This window comes from Drosophila ficusphila, unplaced genomic scaffold, assembly GCF_018152265.1.
Source record: "Drosophila ficusphila isolate 14025-0441.05 unplaced genomic scaffold, ASM1815226v1 contig_106, whole genome shotgun sequence".
Taxonomy (NCBI): Eukaryota; Metazoa; Arthropoda; class Insecta; order Diptera; family Drosophilidae; genus Drosophila; species Drosophila ficusphila.
Window position 1 is genome coordinate 6967496 of NW_025063993.1, and position 17295 is coordinate 6984790.

A 17295-nucleotide genomic window follows, 5' to 3' on the forward strand; every position below is an offset into this window, starting at 1 on the left:
TTAAAAACATTGAAATGCGTTGATCAAGCAATTCAGATAAAGTCTCAGAATTGGGTATTAACAGATAAAACGGAAATGATTATTTTTAAAAAGTTGTGTTAAAAACGTGGTCACATTAAAAAACGTTTTTTGTGAATGACAAAAAACATATGTTTGGCAAAACGTGGATTTCATTTGAGCAACTTCTTTAAACCAGAATTTTTGAATTAAAATGGGCAAGGATCGGGGCAGAGGACGCAGGAACCATCACTCCAGGCCTTACAACAAAGGCAATTGGCGTGGTCAAAGAAGGGATCGGTCGCAAAACAATGAAGGCCCGCGCAACAGGTAGTATTCACATCATCTAATAAACAATTTAAGTGTTAGCCGGTTTATTTTATTCCCAGTACCGTGCCGCAGCAAAAATCTACCCTGCGAGAGAACCAAGTGGGCATTACGGAGTTTACCAACCCGGAAGCACTTGGGTTCACGGGCATTCTTAAGTCCCGCTTTTCCGATTTTCATGTAAACGAGATTGATAGCTCCGGCAAAGTGTTGGAACTGAATGATCTAAGTGTTCCCAAAGTAGCTGTTGTGGGTTTGTATTTCCTCTATAAAGAAAGCTCTTCATTTTTTGAATGAACCTCAAATTTTTTAGCTGTACCTGATCAAGAACTGGACAACTGGCGGCAGGAACTAGAGTCTGTGATTGGTCCAGATGTCTGGCAGGATATTGCTAATTTGGCGGAGGCCAAATACGATCCCGCAATCGATCAAAAGATTGAGGTTGATGTCACCAGTTTGGACAAGGAGCAACGAACCCAAGTTCATCAGATGATTAAACAGCTTTACAAGAATAAACTAGTGTCTACCACAATTGGACAGCAACAGGTGAAGACACAAGAGGAGACATCTTCGGAGAAGACCGATATTGTAAGTGAACAAACACAAGCTCTGGAAGAACCACAGAAGCAGGCGGAGAAGAAAATAATAAGGATACTTAAACCAAAGGGAGGGCGACGTAAGTATTTGTAACACGATTTACCAAGGGAAGCACTATTTAATAATAATATTTTAACAGACGACAATCGTTGGACCTTTCCTGGGGAATATGTGACCTTCCTGGTGCACAAGACCAATTTGGTTACCAGTGATGTGGCCTCCACTCTAGCCGCTCGACTAAAGTAAGTAAAGAGTCCCCCAAAAATATACACAGACAAAAATAATATTTAATAATTATTTATTTAAAGGCTACGACCCTCGCAGGTGAACTATTGCGGTATCAAGGACAAACGGGCCAAGACCACCCAGAACTTTTCCATCAAACGCCGCACGCCGGCGAGCATCTTGAATGCCGGCCGCGCCTTGAGAAATGTTCAAATTGGTAACTTTGGATTCCAATCCAATACACTCAAGTTGGGCGATCTGCAGGGCAATCGTTTCCGCATCGCACTGCGACATATAGCAAAGGATAAGCGTGGCGAGATTGAGTTGGCGCTGGAATCCCTGCGTGAACGGGGATTTATTAACTACTATGGATTGCAGCGGTTTGGAAACAGTGCTAGTGTGCCCACTTATGAAGTGGGTGTAGCCTTGCTCAAGAGCGATTATAAACTGGCCTGCGAACTGATTCTGAAGCCTCGAGATTCGGATGTGGAGATTTTGCGTCCCATACGCGAGGAGTGGTGGAAAAATCGTGACTCTGCGGCGGCAGCTGCCAAAATCTACGGCCATAAGTTCATAGAAAAGAAGCTGCTGGACGGCTTGGCCAGATTTGGGGAATCAGATTACTCTTCTGCTTTACGACAGATACCACGCAACATGCTTATGCTCTATCCACATGCCTACCAAAGCCTAATCTTTAACAGGATCGCCTCTAGGAGGATTAAGGAGTTTGGATTGAAACTGATACCCGGTGATTTGGTTTATGTGGAGCAGGAGCAGATGGAAGGCGTAAACGAGCAGGAGAAGCAGGCGGAGCACTTGGAGGAGCAGAGGGAACCAGAGAGTAATGAAGATCTTCCAGAACCTGAAGAAGGGGAAGAAGCCATCCAAGAGGAGTCTGTATTTAAACGGAAGGTGCGTCCACTTACTGCGGAGGACATTGCCAGTGGCAAGTTCAAACTCTCCGACGTGGTACTCCCTCTGCCAGGACACGACATCACCTATCCCAGCAATGAGTGCGGTGCTTGGTACGAGGAAATGCTGGCTGAAGTGGGTCTTTCCTCGGATCAATTGAAGCACAAGGAGAAGACCTATGCTTTGGCTGGTGCCTACCGAAAGATGATCATATCTTCCAGTGATCTCAAGTGGAAATTCAGGCTGTACAACACGCCGGAGGACACGCTGATTGCCTCCGACTGGGAGCTGCTGAAGAACATTCCAGTGACACCAGAACCCGCAGAGGATGAGGCCAAATTCATGGCCCTACTCTTGGAATTCTCGCTGCCCACGGCCGCTTATGCGACTATGTTCCTGCGGGAACTTTTCAAGCAGGACACATCCTCTGCCTCGCAAACGCAGCTGGAAAAGGAGGCAATGTTAAGGGAAGCAAACGAAGAGGAGGGAGAACCCATGGAGGAGGAAAGGGAGGAGGTTGAAGGGGAAGTGCAGGAAACTAAAGAAGCGGAAGTGCAGGAAACCAAAGAGGTGGAATTGCCGGAGGCTAAGCAGGAGGTGCAGGCCAACTGAGGTACCAAAAATCAATATTCTCAGGAAATCAATTTTACGCGCGCTTCGTATCCAACTTCAAACCAACCACAACAATAACAATGCGCACGTGAGGACGAGGGCTGCTCTCTCGCATCCTGTGGCTCGCACCCTGGCGCTCTCTCTCTCTCGCTCTCGCTCTCAATCTCGCTTTGTCTGCCTGGGAGAGTCCTTTTGGTCCTGTCCCTTTGGCTGTGAATCCATTCGTTCGGTGGCCAGCAAACGCGAAAGCTCGAAACGACGCGCTGCGCAGTTTTCCCATCTAAAAAGTGCAAGTCGCACGGGTTTCCCCCAGCGTTCTAACAAATTATCAATTAACAACAAATTATAAACAAAAGCGGCATCCCAAAAAGCCACAGACTCGATCCAGTGCGTTCAACGGATATATTTAAAGCGAATTTTAAAACGAACAGGAGGAGAGCCAAGGTGAATTACCAGTTAAATGTAGCATTTAAACGTTTTGGGCGCGTATTTTGAAAAACCATTTACTTAGGCGTAAGTATAAATCAAAACTTAAATAATTGTCTTTAATTATAAAGCGGACAATGAGATTGAACTTACAACCAGTAAACTGTACAATATTTTATTTTGGCTTTGGCCAGCTTATTGATTTTTGTGTTGTGTGCTTGTGCTGGAATCAATCGATAATACGGTGTTAATACCAAGCAAAGGGTCCGGGAATGGGGAAGGTGGCTGGCCGTAGGAGTAGTTCATGTAGTGACTTAGTGCGTCGGGTCTTTCGGGGGGGCGAACAGGCGGGGGATTTGGTGGATTCGAGGGGTTGTGGCAGTAGTGGCATCAGTCGTTAAGGGTGCACGACGCTCCTCGCTCGTTATGTTTTTGTTTCGGCATGCCGCCCTCCCCTTTGGGAGTCCTCAAATTAATAAACTAAATGCTTGTTTTGGCGTCGTCGCTTCCCCCTCGGTGGGAGTCTTGCCTACCCCCGATCCGATCCAGACATGGATATTGGACATGTTATTGCTTGCGCGCGCACTCTTTGACTCTTTGACCAGTTCCCAGCAGCTGCGTCATAGTAGGAGTTTTTTGGCGTGGCTGAATTCGATTTTCCGTCACCTACCACCTGCCCCGCCAAGCCGACCGATTTTTGGCCATACAGATAGCTTTTCGTACTGTATTACTATACCGCTCAAATCGTCGGATTGTAAATGACCTTTCAATACAAATCTGTGCCGCCGAGGATTTAACAGTTTGAAGCTTCTTATCAAGTTAATAAAATACCTATTTAAATATTAACACTTGAGCTTATCATTACAGCAGATAGAATGAATACATATGTATGTAAAAACTTGCTTTCGTAGGAATCGTTTTGCTATTTATGACTAGTAGCGGTTTTTCAAGTTGAATTTAACAAATTGAATTTTAATAACTTAAATTCTAGAATATAATTGTTTTTGGGTATTATTAATAAGTTGTTCAATCACACTTATATTTATTTCCCCGTTTCCGGTGAAATTTCTTAAAATTGTATTAAAAGAGCTAAATGGGAGCCAGACTTTAAAACCTTATTTGTGATGTTAATAGCTTTGATATATTCTATGCCACACTTTCTATATAACTATATCATCGATTTGCTCGTCGTTAAGGGCGCGCAGATTGCATTTGCATAAGTATGCGAGTATCCTTTTTTCCGCCTTTATGCGGTTTGCTTCTCCCAATCCTTCAAGCAGGGCCTCAATTCTTTTTTCCGCTCTAACTGGAGCAGCAGAAGGTGCAGGCGCAGGATTTACGGCTGGTAGGGGTGCTCCCGCCACGGCCAGCTGCTCATCCATAGCCTCCTGAAGGGGATCCTCCTCGTCGTGGATTTCTTCGATGGACTTCAGGGAGCTCCTACTCACATCTCCCGAATTTCGGTGAATGTTTGGGTGATGATGTTGCAGAAAATTCAATTGGGGCAGCAGAGTCCAATCGGAGCCACTGCCTCCCGATTTTGCCTTTATCAACTCCCGACGGTGCTTGGTCACCAGATGGTTCCACCGAGTCATACAGGCATGGACTAATAGGTAAAATAGGTAATATAAACACATTCTGTTAGAAAACTTCAGTTTGTTACCATCTGATTTTAAGGAAGTGGCGATGCTGCGCCAGATTTCCGAGTTCCGTTTTTTGTTGGCGTCATAGGGTGTGCACCTTACTTCCCGTTCATATAGCTTGGGATTAGCCTTTACCAATTCTATAAGTCGCGTGTCGAGCTCAGACATTTCAATATTCTCAAAGTAATAACAAATGAAAGTTTGTAAACAAACGGTAGTGTGACTGTTTCTTCTACTCATAAATATACTAACTAAAAACAGGGTTGTTTGACACTATATTCACCACGCTTGGGGTGGTGAGGTGGAAATGAATGATTTAAAAAATCCACCCCACTTACTGGCGGCATTTATTGATTTGTTTATTGATTTTATCGTTGTGCAGGCGCTGCCGGCCGCAGAGATGGCCGCCGAAAACTATCACCTCAAGTGGGACTCGCACCTCTCCTATCTGAACTCTTCCATAGCCACGCTTTACAAGTAAGTAACATATTTAATCTTGCTATATGGGATTTAAGATGATTAACATTTCGAAATGGATCTATCATATGTAGTTTCAAACTTATAATTTGAATCAATTTAAATGAAATACTTCTTAGTAAATTTATTTAGAAAATGTAGGATACACAGTTTATTAATGTCTCAACTTTCAACTATATCTGCAGAAATGAAAAATTCGCCGACGTGGTCCTGTACAGTTCGTACAACAGCAGTGGAATCCCCTCGGACATTCCAACGGTAGGCATCTCGGCCCACAAGTTCATCCTCAGTGCTTCGTCCCAGTTCTTCGCCACCATGTTCGAAACGGCACCGATCACAAATCCGAACGGAGTGCTCTACGTGGTCCTGCCGCCGGATCTCAGCCACCGGGCCATCCAGATCCTGGTGCAATATATGTACAGTGGCGAGGCCACCGTTTCCAATGACATACTTAACGAGGTCCTGCGTGGCGGTGAGATCCTCAAGATTCGCGGTCTGTGCCGCACCAGCTCTTCCAACGGCGGTGGCTCTGGCTCCGTAGTGACCACATCACACCATCCGCATCCACTTTCCGGGCATCTGCATCCGCGCGAGGCCAGTGCCATGTACATGTCGAACGGCACACGATCCAGCTTGCCTCCTCCTCCGCCGCCGCCTTCGACCATGGCAACTCAAATTCAGGGAGACTTGTATGCCAGCAAGAGCGGCGGATCCACACGATTCGCAATGGACCACCACCACCTGTCGTCGCACCACAACCACCTCAGTCACCATCACTCTCAGCAGCAGCAGTTCCGGGGTCTCGGCGTATCCGTAATGCCCAAGGACTCGCCCGTGATCATCAAGTCGCCGAAAATGGCCGCTCACACAGGACTCCTCACCGTGGCGAGCAGCAGCAAGCTGGGCATTTCGGTTAACAAGGAGGTGGCCATCGATCCGGAGGACAAGTGCTGCTTTGCTGCTCCGGGACAGGTGGAGGCACAGTCACATCCTCCGCCGCCAACCTCATCAACGACGACCGGCGGAGGAGGAGGTTCCGGTGCTCCGCCATCGCAGCCCATTTCCATCTGCACGGAGGTGGGCTGCAGCAGTTGTCCCATGGCCACTGGTCCCAGTGGGGATCACGCGGAGTCCACGCTGCGAAGGACGGAGTACGAGGAGCAGGCACTTCGCGAAAGGAACGAAGTGGGACTCGTATTTGAAAGGCGTTTGAGGAGAGAAAGTGCTTGTGAAAGATGTGAGTTTATTAAAATACTCTGTAAATTATTTTTTAATCTCCAAAAAATATTGATAAATCCCCCAGCTCGTGACTACTATGAAGCACCCCATTTCGAGCACGTGGTGTCATCCCGCCTGGCTGCCACTCCACCACCACCACCGCCGCCGCCACAACAGCAGCCATCACATCCGCCGACACTTCGACATCCGCACAACTTCCTCACCATCAAGCAGGAGCCGACCGACTGGAGCAACAACCCACCAAATGCCTCCAATGCGACCAACAACAACAATTTGGAGGAGGGGCCAATGGGTTCGCCCAAGCAGCCGCTGGACTTCAAGATGTCCGCCGTGAAACTGGAGGTTAACAGGGATCGTGGAACACCCTCCGAGGAGAGCGAGGAGCACACTCTGCGGGATTACAACAACTTTAAGCAGTTGCTGGTCTGCGAAATTTGTCAGAAGTCTTTCGAGGACACCAAGATGCTGGTCCGGCATTTGGGCACACATGCGGGTGATCCGGCGGTCGGGACGGAGCGGAACCTCCTGCCTTCCAGTGCCAGCGGGAGTACAGCCACCGCATCCAGCAATCTCGCCCTGCGAGCCGTTAAAACCTATGTGCCAAAGAAACGACGTCGGGTTTCGGTAAGTAACAATTATTTTTATTGTTATAATATATTATATATTTCCTATATTTAGTATAACTATTTTGTAATTTTTATTGATTTTATTTAAAACAAATACTTTTCCTTTTTATTGCAGCAACAAGAGAACAACATGGACCATGATCATGTCACATTACTCTGCGATTTGTGTTCCACGTAAGTGCATATAATTAAATAACAATAAAGGTATCTTATTGAATCCTTGACTTAATCTTCAGATCCTTTGACACACCCGCGGAGTGGGTGCGGCATATGAACAGTCAGCACACGGAGATCGAGTTGGCCATGTTCAACAGCAAGAAGGACGGCGAGCAGAAGGGGTGTGTGTCCTAAGGGCTAGCCAGAGCACTCTGATGAACTCTGTTCACTTGCAGCCAGCATCCCCAGCCGGCGACCAGCAGCTCTTCCACAGTGTCCACCAGCCAAATGCAGCCAAAGTATCCCAGTTCCACCGCCACGCGATCGACGCAGTCCCTCGTGCTGCACAAGATGGGCAACGTTGATGCAGCAACCACATCCCCCGGAGCAGCCACCTCACCGAATGCCTAAGGACATTGGTTCAAGGAGCAACATCAAAACACCAATCGTTCATTTGGAGCTTTAGAATTGGCGCCTTGATGGCGCAGATCCATGGGCTCAAGTAGCCACCATAAAACACCATTCTGTTCGAAAAATTCAAGTCGTTCCAGTAATCAAAAGAGGGATGTTTATTAGGCAACAGCAAGAACCGTGATCAAAATGCAACCAGATTGCATATTTTATAGAGCAACAAACAAAATACAAAATCGCAAAAAAATTTAACGAAACTATAAACGAAACTTAGAGTCGGAATCGTCAGGCAACGATACAAAACATAAAAAAACTAACAAGCAAGCAAGAAATCTTGAAAACGAAACAAATTTAACATTTAACTCAAGTGTGTAGTTTTTTTTAAGTGTACGTATTTACTTAGTTTTAGCTACTTATTCCCCATGTAATTACTGTAACAACAACGCGCAATTGATACGAAAAACAGACAACTAAACAAAATTATTTAAAGCAGTTCGAATGTTTTTTATCAGCGGACATTGTCAAAGAAAAAATTTTAAAATCTGATTGTTTAATACAAATGATTGTTAGAACGAAACTATTTCTTTCGTAGGACCAACAAGAGCGGAAAGATTAAATTATTTTTGGATTATGATAAAAAATCAATTGGAACAGCGAATGCAATAATCATTCTTTATTACTTGCCAATTTGTTTTCACATTTTTTTTAAATTGTAATAACTGATAACTACTATTTTGTATGACGTTATCGCGGCTTTATGACATCAGCAAATTTGTTGTATATTTACTCGTACATTTTTTTTATATTTTTTATAAAGCTTCAACCGAAATTTCGAGAACTTTTTGTAAATAGATTAAGGTTTTTTTTGAAAGTCCGCCGATCAAAACTTTTTGCGAAAGGTTTATAAACTTAAATCTCTAGATGTGTGTGTAGTAGTTGGAAGTTCAATTAAAAAACTCCCCCCAACCATGTAAAAAATATAATATATACCGATATATATATATATTTACAAACAGGCGTGATTATTAAATAACTAAGTAGATGTAACAGGTGCAGGAGGAAATTGTTTCTTCCCCAAACAAATCGCAAATGTAGCAAAGCGTTTTAAATGAAATAAACGTCTACGATGAGAAATCGTTTTTAAAAGCGATATCGAAGAGCAGACAGAACTAAGAGTCATGTTGTGAAAAAGCTCACATGATATCATTTTCAGCATTATAAATACAGAGCGCCGTCGAAGAGAAAATTCAGTCTAACAACCAAAGTCAAGCTGACTTCAACGATTAAGTGAATTTCGTTCATAGTGCGTCTAATTTTGCAAAAAATCAATAATGAGTTCTGGTAAACATTTGGCCAAAGGTAAGAGAAAACAACTTGTTTTTACCGGTGAGAAAAACTCACTTTCGTTGTTTAGCCAAACCAAAACAAGTTCTCCAACATTCCATATTCTATGCAAATAACAATCACCATCATTTCGTGATTTTACACATTCAGCCATTAATAATTTAATTATTTTTAAACTAAGATGGCCAAGTGAAAAACAGATAAACCAATTGGTATTTGCTTAATATACTGAGTCACGATTTGGATCAATCATTCACCTCACGCGTGATGTGAACTTTGGACTTCATATTCGCATAAACAAGTTGATTTTAGTTGGCAAATGCACTTTAAGCTAAAATCATCAAATCACCTTGTTTTTTTTTAATTTATCGCTGAAATATTCGCTCTCTTTCATTGACTATTTGTGTCTCAGTTAATATGTTTACACTTTGAAAAGATAAGGTATCAACTGAATGTCTTTCGTATTACGTTTGGCTTTATCGACTTCAAGTCAATGACTTGCTATACATTTCAGTACAGGGACGGATCGAAGGGGGTTCTAACAGCTAAATGTCTAACTGATAAGATAATTTAACCATCCCTCATTATCAGATATTTTCTGGATCTATGTCTGCTTTTATACGTGGTAATTTTAGTCAATTTCACTAAAAAATACATAAATTATTTGTAGGTTCCCCAAAACCTGTTCTGCCGGAAGACGGACTCCTCCGCTTGTATTCCATGAGGTTTTGTCCTTATGCTCAGCGTGCTCATCTTGTCCTGAATGCCAAGAAGGTGCCCCACCACACGGTATATATCAATCTCACCGAGAAACCGGAATGGTTGGTGGAGGTTAGTCCGCTGCTGAAGGTTCCAGCTCTCCAGTTGGTGGAGGAGAAGAACCAGCCCTCTCTCATCGAGTCGCTGATCATTGCCGAGTATCTGGATGAGAAGTATCCGGAAAACCCGCTGCTTCCAAAGGATGCACTGAAGCGGGCGCAGGATAAGATCCTGATCGAACGTTTCAGTGGCATCACCAATGCCTTCATGAAGATCCTTCTGCAAGGCACCGGTCTGGACGACTACTGGGTTGCTCTGGACATTTTCGAGAAGGAGCTCACCAAGCGGGGAACCGCCTTCTTCGGTGGCGACAAGCCAGGATTCGTGGACTACATGATCTGGCCTTGGTTCGAGCGCCTTTCCGTGATCAAATTGAAGTTGGGCGATGAGTACAACTTCGATGAGAAGCGCTTCGCCAAAATCTCCCAGTGGATTTCTCTGCTGAAGAAGGATCCGGTGGTCCGGTCCTTCTATGCCACTCCTGAGCAACATGACGAATTCTGGCGGACTCGCAAGGCTGGCAACGCTAACTACGATCTGCTGGCTTAGATCAGTATTTAAAATTTATATAATAAACGAGAGATTAAAAAATTGTAACTGAAACAAATATTTAATACAAAACAATTTTAAATTAAATTTAATAAGCATTTTTATTAAAACATATTATATGGTTTTGTGTTTCTTTCCTTAATTTTAAATTTTATTTATCTTATTTTATTGTTATTGTACTTGTTTGAAAACTATGTTCATAAAACAAAAAATGTTTTGTGTGGCTTTTATATCAGCGTCGAATAATAAATATTTACAATTATTCAATTTTAAATCAAAATACCCGTTAAAACCTATGTATGTATGTGCCAAAGAATCGACGTCGGGTTTCGGTAAGTAAAATTTTATTATACCCTTGCAGAGCAAAGGGTTTTAAAGCTATCCTGCTGAAACCTTCCCAAAAGTTGTGCAGTTATTGCACGCAGTATATAAGTCGGAACGGGCCGGATCGGCCGACTATATCGGATAGCTCCCATACGAGAGAATGAAATAAAAATTCTTACGCCGTTGTTTTTGATCAGATTGACTTAATTTCTTCCAAAAGGAGTTGTCTAACTACTATTGAATTTCGGATTAAATTTTATCAAAATCGGATATCTCTATCATATAGCTGCCATTGGAAAGATCTTAAAATATATATATAAACTAACTGCCCGTCACAGCTTCGCCTGGGTTTTAATAAAAAAGGTTTACCATTTATTTATATTTTTTTATTTGTAGGAGTTTTTGTAAGTCATTGTATATTTTACATACATACCAATCGGTTCATGGCCCCATTTTTGGCGGAACACTTCGAGCACCTTTTATCCATTGATCCAATTTGGACGGTTGTCTGATGAGCATAATCAATGTGCGGATCGTAATTGAAAGCTGACCTATAACTATGAGCTAAAAATCGAATGCGCGCTCTAGTTGTTGACACTTGCTGTCTTTCTCTTTGTGTTGATCGCCCCTATCGCCCCCCTCGTATCCGCCACTGACCAGATTGCACATTTTATAGAGCAACAAACAAAATACAAAATCGCAAAAAAATTTAACGAAACTATCATATAAACGAAACTTAGAGTCGGAATCGTCAGGCAACGATACAAAACATAACGAAACTAACAAGCAAGCAAGAAATCTTGAAAACGAAACAAATTTAACATTTAACTCAAGTGTGTAGTTTTTTTAAGAGTACGGATTTACTTAGTTTTAGCTACTTATTGCCCATGTAATTACTGTAACAACAACGCGCAATTGATACGAAAAAACAGACAACTAAGCAAATTAATTATTTAAAGGAGTTCGGATGTTTTTTATCAATTTTAAAATCGAATTATTTAATACAAATGATTGTTAGAACGAAACTATTTCTTTCGTAGGACCAAAAAGAGCGGAAATATTAAATTAATTTTGTATTTCGATAGAAAATTAATCGGAACAGCGAAAATAATATTCATTCTTTATTACTTGCAAATTTTTTTCCACATTTTTATTTGAATTGCAATAACTGATAACTACTATTTTGTCTGACGCTATCGCGGCTTTATGACTCAGCGAATCTGTTGTATATTTACTCGTACTTTTTTTGTATTTTTTATAAAGCTTCATCTGAGATTTCGAGAACTTTTTTGTAAATAGATTAAGGTTTTTTTTTAAGGCCGCCGATCAAAACTTTTTGCGAAAGGTTTGTAAATTTAATCTCTAGATGTGTGTGAAGTAGTTGGAAGTTCAATTAAAAAACTCCCCCCAACAATGTAAAATAATATAATATATGTACCGATATATATATATTTACAAACAGGCGTGATTATTAAATAACTAAGTAGATGTAACAGGTCCAGGAGGAAGAGCAGACAGTACTAAGAGTCATGTTGTGAAAAGCTCACATGCTATCATTTTCAGCTTTATAAATACAGAGCGCCGTCGAAGAGAAAATTCAGTCTAACAACCAAAGTCAAGCTGACTTCAACAATTAAGTGAATTTCGTTCCAAGTGCGCTTAATTTTTGCCAAAATCAAAAATGAGTTCTGGTAAACATTTGGCCAAAGGTAAGAGAAAACAACTTGTTTTTACCGGTGAGAAAATTAAGAGAAAATTACTTGTTTTTACCGGTGAGAAAAGCGCCCTTTCGTTATTTTGCCAAACCAAAACAAGTTCTCCAACATTCCATATTCTACGCAAAAAACAATCATGCTTTCGTGATTTTACACATTCATCTATTTATAATTTAATAATATTTAAGCCAAAATGTCCAAGTAAAAAACAGATAAACTAATTGGTATTTGTAGTACATTTAGTCACGATTTGGATCAATCATTGAGCTTACGCGTGATGTGAACATTGGACTTCATATTCGCATAAACAAGTTGATTTTAGTTGGCAAATGCACTTTAGGCCAAAATCATCAAATCATCTTGTTTTTTTTTTTAATTTATCAATGAAATATCCGCTGGCTTTAATTAACTATTTGTGTCTCAAATAATAATGTTTACACTTTAAAAAGATAAGGTATCAAGTGAATGTCTGTCGTATCACGTTTGGCTTAATCGCCTCAAGTCAATGACTTGCTATATGTTTTAGTACAGGGACGGATCGAAGGGGTTTCGATTACCATAACTGTCTAACTGATAAGATAATCCCTCATCATCAGGTATTTTCTAAATTCAGGAATCACTGAAAAGTAAATATTTTTAGGTTCCCCAAAACCTGTTCTGCCGGAGGATGGACTCCTCCGTTTGTACTCCATGAGGTTCTGTCCCTTTGCCCAGCGTGCTCATCTTGCCCTGAATGCCAAGAAGGTGCCCCATCACGCGGTGTACATCAATCTCACCGAGAAACCGGAATGGTTCGGGGAGGTTAGTCCGCTGCTGAAGGTTCCAGCTCTCCAGTTGGCGGGGGAGAAAAACCAGCCCTCTCTCATTGAGTCGCTGATCATTTCCGAGTATCTGGATGAGAAGTATCCGGAAAACCCGCTGCTTCCCAAGGATGCACTGAAGCGAGCGCAGGATAAGATTCTTTTGGAGCGTTTCAGTGGCCTCTCCAATGCCTTCACGAAGATCCGTCTGGAAGGCACCGGTCTGGACGACTTCTGGGTTGCTCTGGACATCTTCGAGAAGGAGCTTTCTAAGCGGGGAACCGCCTTCTTCGGCGGCGACAAGCCAGGATTCGTGGACTACATGATTTGGCCTTGGTTCGAGCGCCTTTCTGTGATCAAGTTGAGGTTGGGCGATGAGTACAAGTTCGACGAGAAGCGCTTCGCCAAAATCTCGCAGTGGATTTCTCTGCTGAAGGAGGACCCAGTGGTCCAGTCCTTCTATGCCACTCCTGAGCAACATGACGAATTCTGGCGGACTCGCCAGGCTGGCAACGCCAACTACGATCTGCTGGCTTAGATTTTAAATTTATAAAATAAACGAGAGATTAAAACATTGTTACTGAAAAAAAAATTTAATACTAAACAATTTTAAATTAAATTTAATAAGCATTTTTATTAAAACATATTATATGGTTTTTTGTTTCTTTCCTTAAAATTTTAGTTATCTTACTTTATTATTATGGTACTTGTTTGAAAACTATGTTCACAAATCAAATAATGTTTTATGTTGCTGTTATATCAGCGTCGAATAATAAATATTTAAAATTATTCAATTTTAAATCAAAATACCCTCTCCTCAAGATTCTGTGAAACCCTTTAAGCATGAATAATGCATATGTTCACGTTTCAGATAGTTTTCACTGTACATACAATGTTGGGTATGTATGTCAGCCGCAAAGGTTTCTCCGGCCACCAAGTTCAGCCGGGTAAGAGAAGCCACCCGCTGAAGGACAGCCAGCTGCTCTTTATATACCACTCGCATGGCAGTCGCTATCATCACTTGCATCTCCAGACCCGACCACCACGCACATCATGAGCAACGGCAGGCATTTGGCTAAAGGTATGTGGATCCAGCATTCCCGACATCCATGGATATATAACAAATCTCCCCATCCCAGGCTCACCCACGCCGGATGTGCCCGAGGATGGAATCCTGCGGCTGTACTCCATGCGCTTCTGCCCCTTCGCCCAGCGCGTGCACCTGGTGCTGGATGCCAAGCAGATCCCGTACCACAGCATCTACATAAATCTCACAGAGAAACCGGAGTGGTTGCTGGACAAGAATCCGCAGGGGAAGGTGCCGGCTCTGGAAATCGTAAAGGGAGCCGTGTCCACCGGTACTCACGGAATCGCTGCTGATCTGCGAGTATCTGGACGAGCAGTATCCACTGCGACCGCTCTATCCTCGTGATCCGCTCAAGAAGGTGCAGGACAAGCTGCTGATTGAGCGATTTGGATCTGTGCTGGGTGCCTTCTTCAGGGCCTCCGATGGCGGGGAACTGGAGCCCTTCTGGACTGGCTTGGATACCTACGAAAAGGAGTTGAGTCGCCGTGGCACGGACTTCTTTGGCGGCGAGCAGACGGGCATCCTGGACTACATGATCTGGCCCTGGTGTGAGCGTCTCGAGCTTCTAAAGTTGCAGCGCGGTGAGGAGTACAACTATGATGAGAAGCGATTCCCGCAGCTGGTGAGTTGGTTACCTGGCCACTAGATGCTCATATTTAAATGGTAAATCCTACGTTAGACTCTCTGGCTGGAGCGCATGAAACGGGATCCGGCTGTGATGGCCTTCTACATGGAGGCCGAGGTTCAAGCGGAGTTTTTGCGCACGCGCAGCCTGGGTCAGCCCAACTACAATCTGCTGGTTAAGGAGGCCTGATGCACTTCGTTTATTTGAATTGTTAGCTTGGAATGAATAAAAAGTGGCCCAATAACCGGTTTTGTAGATGTGATCTTGACGAAACGAGTTGACATTCTAGATCTTGGCCTTGAAGGCTATATCGTATTGGGGATTTCCGAAGGTCTTGGACTTCTGGAACTCGGCATGCAGCTGGACATCCAAAGCAGTGGTTTGCACAGCGTAATTCTGAGCAACCAATTCCCGCCACTTCAGCTGAAATTTAAAGTGCATTTAAGGATTAGATATTCTTCATTATAATGTTACTTTCACATACCAGATTTGCAAACCTGTTGGCATCCAGTTCATATTTCTGCTCCGTATTGAGTTTCATGCTGGGAAAGCGTTCGAACCAGGGCCAAAGCATGTAGTCCACAATACCAATGTTCTGTCCAGCAAAAAAGGGAGTACCCCTTTTGGCCAACTCCACCTCAAAAACATCCAATGCATTCTCAAAGTTCTGTAAAGCATCTGGCGGAGCTTTCGAGTTGCAGGTCAGCACTGGATAAACGGCACTGACCACCGGAATAAAACGTTCGATGAGAATCTTGTCCAGGGCTTTTTGGAGCGGATCCGTGGGAAACAGTCGTGGTTCAGGATACTGTTCATCCAAGTACTCCGCTATGATGAGGGATTCTACCAGCGTAGGTTGATCCTTTATTCCAGCAAGCTGAAGAGCAGGTACCTTGCCCAACGGACTGTAGTCCTTGAACCACTCCGGCCTTTCAATTAAGTCTATGTAGATATTGTAATGTGGAATCTTTTTGGCGGCCAGCAAGAGGCGAATCCGATGGCTGAAGGGGCAAAAAGCCATGGAGAAGAAACGCAGCTTGCCATCTTCGGGAATATCTGGCTTGGCAGAACCTGTAATATGAAAATAAGGTGATTAGATGGATAAGATCTGAGTTTATAGTTACCCAAAGACCATGTGACGACGCAAAGATAACATTTTTTAGTTGACTAAATGGGTTTAATAGTTTCTCGCTAAGCGGTTTCACATTCTAAGATTAAGTACATCCTGTTCTACAGGGTAAAACTGGCATTGTTTACAAGGGCTCGAAGGCAATATCATAGTTGGGTTTGGCCTCGTGACGCGTGCGCATAAACTTGGCATGAATCCTTGCATCCAGGGTCGTGGCCTTGACCGCCTCATCCTCGGCCACCAAATCGCGCCACTTCAGCAGATTCTGGAAGCGAGTCTTGTTCAGCTCGTAAGGGACATCCAATGTGAGCTTCAGAGCGGGGAATCGCTCGAACCAGGGCCAGATCATGTAGTCCACAATGCCGATCTTGTCGCCGGCAAAGTAGGGAGTTCCTCGCTTGGTGATCTCCTGCTCGAAGACATCCAGAGCGGTCTCAAAGTTCTTGATGGCATCGCCGGGTGGATTCTTGGTGAAGAGCACCGGGTAAATGGCACTGACCGCGGGAGCCAAACGTTCGATGAGGATCTTGTCGAGAGCCTTCTGCAGCGGATCCTTGGGAAAGAGCGGGCCCTCGCCGGGATATTTCTCATCCAGGTATTCTGCAATCACCAGGGATTCCACCAAAGCAGGCTGTCCTGGCAGTTGTGGCAACTGGATCGCCGGAACCTTGCCCAATGGACTGTAGTCAATGTACCAATCCGGCTTCTCGCTGAGATCGATGTAGACCGTATGATGGGGAATCTTCTTGGCGGCGAGGACCAAGCCGACACGCTGGGAATACGGGCAGAATCTCATCGAGTAGTAGCGCAGGACTCCATCCTCGGGAATTTCCGGTTTGGGCGAACCTGTTGATGGTTGGGATTTGTGACGTCAGCGGAAAGTTTAGTGCTCAAATTAAATCTCTATCTGCGGGTAATTTACGCCTCTGCTGATGGGGTAGATAAAACTATAGAACCAATTGGCCATCTATTGCCTCGTCACTAACCCGGTGACCTTGAAGTGCCCCCCTCTGCTTCATACTCCACTTACCCTTCTTGAAGTGCTTTTGCGGCAGGGCCATTTTGTTAACAATTTGCAGATAACTCCTGAGGCGAGAAATGTTGGTAGGAAAAATGTTTGCAATCGAATGACGACGAATGGAGCATCGGTTGTCTTTATATATGTATGGAGAAATCGCCGGACCGGCGAATATATCGAATACTTGCAGCGATTACTGCGCGGTAGATTTTTAATTTTTTAAACAGTTACACATTA

The 17295-nt window shown here is 43.5% G+C and overlaps 7 protein-coding genes across 9 annotated transcripts; 5 read left to right on the plus strand and 2 right to left on the minus strand.

Moving 5' to 3' along the window:
- Positions 1 to 147: 147 nt before the first annotated feature.
- LOC108089028 (pseudouridylate synthase 7 homolog) lies at positions 148 to 3274 on the plus strand. The gene is made up of 5 exons (XM_017187122.1): positions 148 to 327; positions 387 to 577; positions 638 to 1000; positions 1061 to 1163; positions 1230 to 3274. Exons 1-5 carry the CDS (start codon positions 212 to 214, stop codon positions 2668 to 2670), a joined length of 2214 nt encoding a protein of 737 aa, XP_017042611.1. The 5' UTR covers positions 148 to 211; the 3' UTR covers positions 2671 to 3274.
- LOC108089029 lies at positions 3063 to 8823 on the plus strand. Of its 2 annotated transcripts, none has more exons than XM_017187124.2 (7): positions 3063 to 3114; positions 5122 to 5216; positions 5402 to 6453; positions 6520 to 7079; positions 7197 to 7255; positions 7318 to 7419; positions 7474 to 8823. In XM_017187124.2, exons 2-7 carry the CDS (start codon positions 5140 to 5142, stop codon positions 7646 to 7648), a joined length of 2025 nt encoding a protein of 674 aa, XP_017042613.1. In that variant the 5' UTR covers positions 3063 to 3114; positions 5122 to 5139; the 3' UTR covers positions 7649 to 8823. The 2 variants fall into 2 exon arrangements, with proteins under 2 accessions (XP_017042613.1, XP_017042612.1); XM_017187123.2 differs by having other exon boundaries at positions 3072 to 3183.
- On the minus strand, positions 4039 to 4988 carry LOC108089032. The gene is made up of 2 exons (XM_017187129.2): positions 4760 to 4988; positions 4039 to 4702 (listed from the first exon to the last, which is right to left on the minus strand). Exons 1-2 carry the CDS (start codon positions 4977 to 4979, stop codon positions 4257 to 4259), a joined length of 666 nt encoding a protein of 221 aa, XP_017042618.1. The 5' UTR covers positions 4980 to 4988; the 3' UTR covers positions 4039 to 4256.
- Positions 8824 to 8885: 62 nt separating the features above from the next.
- On the plus strand, positions 8886 to 10447 carry LOC108089031 (pyrimidodiazepine synthase-like). The gene is made up of 2 exons (XM_017187128.1): positions 8886 to 9007; positions 9663 to 10447. The coding sequence occupies exons 1-2, from the start codon at positions 8980 to 8982 to the stop codon at positions 10358 to 10360; spliced, it is 726 nt and encodes a 241-aa protein (XP_017042617.1). The 5' UTR covers positions 8886 to 8979; the 3' UTR covers positions 10361 to 10447.
- Positions 10448 to 12274: 1827 nt separating this feature from the next.
- On the plus strand, positions 12275 to 13988 carry LOC108089013 (pyrimidodiazepine synthase-like). Its single transcript, XM_017187094.1, has 2 exons — positions 12275 to 12393; positions 13040 to 13988. The coding sequence occupies exons 1-2, from the start codon at positions 12366 to 12368 to the stop codon at positions 13735 to 13737; spliced, it is 726 nt and encodes a 241-aa protein (XP_017042583.1). The 5' UTR covers positions 12275 to 12365; the 3' UTR covers positions 13738 to 13988.
- A 102-nt stretch (positions 13989 to 14090) lies between these two features.
- On the plus strand, positions 14091 to 15100 carry LOC108089012 (pyrimidodiazepine synthase). Its single transcript, XM_017187093.2, is given in 4 exon segments — positions 14091 to 14280; positions 14339 to 14538; positions 14540 to 14908; positions 14966 to 15100. Coding segments are annotated over 4 exon segments (732 nt in total). The 5' UTR covers positions 14091 to 14252.
- Positions 15087 to 17287, minus strand: LOC108089011 (pyrimidodiazepine synthase). 2 transcript variants are annotated; one of them, XM_017187091.2, is made up of 3 exons: positions 17071 to 17287; positions 15396 to 15982; positions 15087 to 15334 (listed from the first exon to the last, which is right to left on the minus strand). In XM_017187091.2, exons 1-3 carry the CDS (start codon positions 17099 to 17101, stop codon positions 15197 to 15199), a joined length of 756 nt encoding a protein of 251 aa, XP_017042580.1. In that variant the 5' UTR covers positions 17102 to 17287; the 3' UTR covers positions 15087 to 15196. The 2 variants fall into 2 exon arrangements, with proteins under 2 accessions (XP_017042580.1, XP_017042581.1); XM_017187092.1 differs by lacking the exons at positions 15087 to 15334; positions 15396 to 15982 and adding an exon at positions 16067 to 16886 and having other exon boundaries at positions 17071 to 17223.
- Positions 17288 to 17295: the final 8 nt, after the last annotated feature.

Bases quoted from the DNA above. Each gene is read 5' to 3' on its own strand.
- LOC108089031 (XM_017187128.1), top strand. From the start codon at position 8,980: ATGAGTTCTGGTAAACATTTGGCCAAAG. The intron at 9,008-9,662 runs GTAAGAGAAAAC...AATTATTTGTAG, and splicing joins TGGTAAACATTTGGCCAAAG to GTTCCCCAAAACCTGTTCTG.
- LOC108089029 (XM_017187124.2), top strand. From the start codon at position 5,140: ATGGCCGCCGAAAACTATCACCTCAAGTGGGACTCGCACCTCTCCTAT. The intron at 6,454-6,519 runs GTGAGTTTATTA...TAAATCCCCCAG, and splicing joins AGAAAGTGCTTGTGAAAGAT to CTCGTGACTACTATGAAGCA. The intron at 7,256-7,317 runs GTAAGTGCATAT...CTTAATCTTCAG, and splicing joins CTCTGCGATTTGTGTTCCAC to ATCCTTTGACACACCCGCGG.
- LOC108089013 (XM_017187094.1), top strand. From the start codon at position 12,366: ATGAGTTCTGGTAAACATTTGGCCAAAG. The intron at 12,394-13,039 runs GTAAGAGAAAAC...AAATATTTTTAG, and splicing joins TGGTAAACATTTGGCCAAAG to GTTCCCCAAAACCTGTTCTG.
- LOC108089028 (XM_017187122.1), top strand. From the start codon at position 212: ATGGGCAAGGATCGGGGCAGAGGACGCAGGAACCATCACTCCAGGCCT. The intron at 578-637 runs GTTTGTATTTCC...CAAATTTTTTAG, and splicing joins TCCCAAAGTAGCTGTTGTGG to CTGTACCTGATCAAGAACTG. The intron at 1,164-1,229 runs GTAAGTAAAGAG...ATTTATTTAAAG, and splicing joins ACTCTAGCCGCTCGACTAAA to GCTACGACCCTCGCAGGTGA.
- LOC108089011 (XM_017187091.2), bottom strand. From the start codon at position 17,101: ATGGCCCTGCCGCAAAAGCACTTCAAGAAGG. The intron at 15,983-17,070 runs GTAAGTGGAGTA...TTCATATTACAG, and splicing joins GCAAAAGCACTTCAAGAAGG to GTTCTGCCAAGCCAGATATT. The intron at 15,335-15,395 runs GTATGTGAAAGT...TTTAAATTTCAG, and splicing joins CCAACAGGTTTGCAAATCTG to CTGAAGTGGCGGGAATTGGT.
- LOC108089032 (XM_017187129.2), bottom strand. From the start codon at position 4,979: ATGAGTAGAAGAAACAGTCACACTACCGTTTGTTTACAAACTTTCATT. The intron at 4,703-4,759 runs GTAACAAACTGA...TTTACCTATTAG, and splicing joins CACTTCCTTAAAATCAGATG to TCCATGCCTGTATGACTCGG.